This window comes from Cariama cristata, unplaced genomic scaffold (genome assembly GCF_000690535.1).
Source record: "Cariama cristata isolate BGI_N322 unplaced genomic scaffold, ASM69053v1 scaffold26407, whole genome shotgun sequence".
Lineage (NCBI taxonomy): Eukaryota > Metazoa > Chordata > Aves > Cariamiformes > Cariamidae > Cariama > Cariama cristata.
The window spans coordinates 402-2,130 of record NW_009626414.1 but is presented as its reverse complement, the minus strand read 5'-3'; the positions used below and the strand labels follow the sequence as shown (position 1 = coordinate 2,130).

The following is a 1,729-nucleotide window of genomic DNA, read 5'->3' as shown; positions in this document are numbered from 1 at the left end:
TATCGCTGGTGCCGGTGCCCTTTGGGTACTGTTACTCGCTCTTTTTCTCCCTCATTTCTACAGGGAATCTGATCTGTTCCTGTTGGATGTCCAGGACCTGCGTGCTGGGACCGAGGGCTGGCTAGTGTTTGATGTCACGGCCGCCAGCAACCACTGGTTAGTGGATCAGAAATACAACCTGGGGCTGCGACTCTACGTGGAGACGGATGATGGTAAGCCTGCCTCACCTACCCGCAGCATTGGGGGGGCCAAATCCCCAGGAACTGGGGTCCTCTCCCCTCCCCCTTGGTGCCACAGCAGGCAGTGGTGGGGTTCGTCTTCCTGCAATTTTAAATTCCCGGCTGTGATGGAGAGCCCACAAATGCCAGAAGTCGGCTGGGTTTGTAGGCAAGCCCTGATGGCAAAGCCTCCCAAAGGCATTTCTGCTAATGGGGTTCCTGGTGTGGGTGTAATAACCCCATTAGTGCTTAATGAACTCCTTACCTGGAGGGATCCTCGTGTGTGCGCCGGAGGATTAACCCTCTTCTCACCACGGGAGCAACTCTGCTCCAAAGGTGCCTTTTGCCGGTGCGCAGGCACACAGAGAGCATCTCCGCTCCCACGGGGAGACAGCGCAGCGGTGAATGCCCCATCTGTCCCCCTCCCTCCCGGTGCGCCGAGCTTTCCTGTCCGGTGGCAAAGGGGGGGAAAAAAAAAAAATCAGTCGCTTGGGTCTCACTTGGTTTTAATTTTTGAATTACGCTACATGACCATCGCACGGTGATGGCCATGCAGGATGAGACCGTACCGCCTCTGTGAGCTGTGTGGGCTGCCCAGCATCCACCCCCCCGGAGCCCCAGGAGGGTGGTCCAGCCGCTTGGGATGCTGAAACCACAGCTCTCTGCTGCAAATTTCCTGTATTTTTTTCTTTTTGCTTTAACTGAATGAGTTCATTCCGAGCACAAACCCGCACGTGGTCCCGTCCCTGCAGGGCACAGCGTCGACCCGGGCTCGGCGGGGCTGCTGGGGCGCCGGGGGCCCCGCTCCAAGCATCCCTTCATGGTGACGCTTTTCCCGGCGAGCCCGAGCCCCAGCCCCGCGCGCGTTACACGGGCGGCCAAGCCCCCGAGAAAGCGGCAACCCAAGAAGACGAACAACCTCCCGCATCCAAACAAGCTGCCGGGAATTTTTGGTAAGAGCGAGCTTTGCGGGGTGAGACGCAGTCCCTATGGAAAACACCGGGCTCTGCTGCGGCTGTGCCCAAGGGACCTGCCAAATCCCAGTTTTGAATCCCAGGGAAGCAGCGCGAGGAGCTCTGGGTTTTTAGGAATGGGGTCGTTTGCAGTTCGGGAGGTGCGGGGAATCTGGGGCAGGTGCCCGCAAGGCAATAGTGTTTCATGGGGGGGTTTGGGATAACTCAATATTGCACTTTTTGCATCATTGCCTTTGGCTTTGAAGCCGCCCTGGGAGGGCATCACCCCGGGAGGTGTCACAGCCCCGGGAGGTGTCACGGCCCCGTTTTTTTAAGCTCCTCAGGCAGGAGGGGAGCAAGAAGCTCCAGCTCTCCCAAGCCATTTAGCTTGGGAAACCCTCGAAGCCGGCTCCTCTGTGAGCAAAGCTGGGCTTTAGCCCTTCCCAGGCTGAATCCCCTCTTCCCAGTGTTGGAGCATTAAATGTCAAGCTGGTCTGAAGCTTCTTTTCCCTTTCTGCAACAACAGGGGCTCCTCTTCTTTTGTCCTTCTGGACTAAC

The 1,729-nt window shown here is 57.7% G+C and overlaps 1 protein-coding gene across 1 annotated transcript in view; it reads left to right on the top strand.

Moving 5' to 3' along the window:
* Positions 1-63: 63 nt before the first annotated feature.
* The window catches only part of LOC104164647 (bone morphogenetic protein 8B-like), a gene marked incomplete at its 5' end in the record, with an annotated part of 1,868 nt that continues 202 nt past the window's right edge, over positions 64-1,729 (top strand). The window contains 2 exons of the mRNA XM_009704039.1: positions 64-212; positions 971-1,171. Coding sequence (XP_009702341.1) covers positions 64-212; positions 971-1,171 — 350 coding nt within the window. The remainder of the gene's footprint in view (positions 213-970; positions 1,172-1,729) is intronic.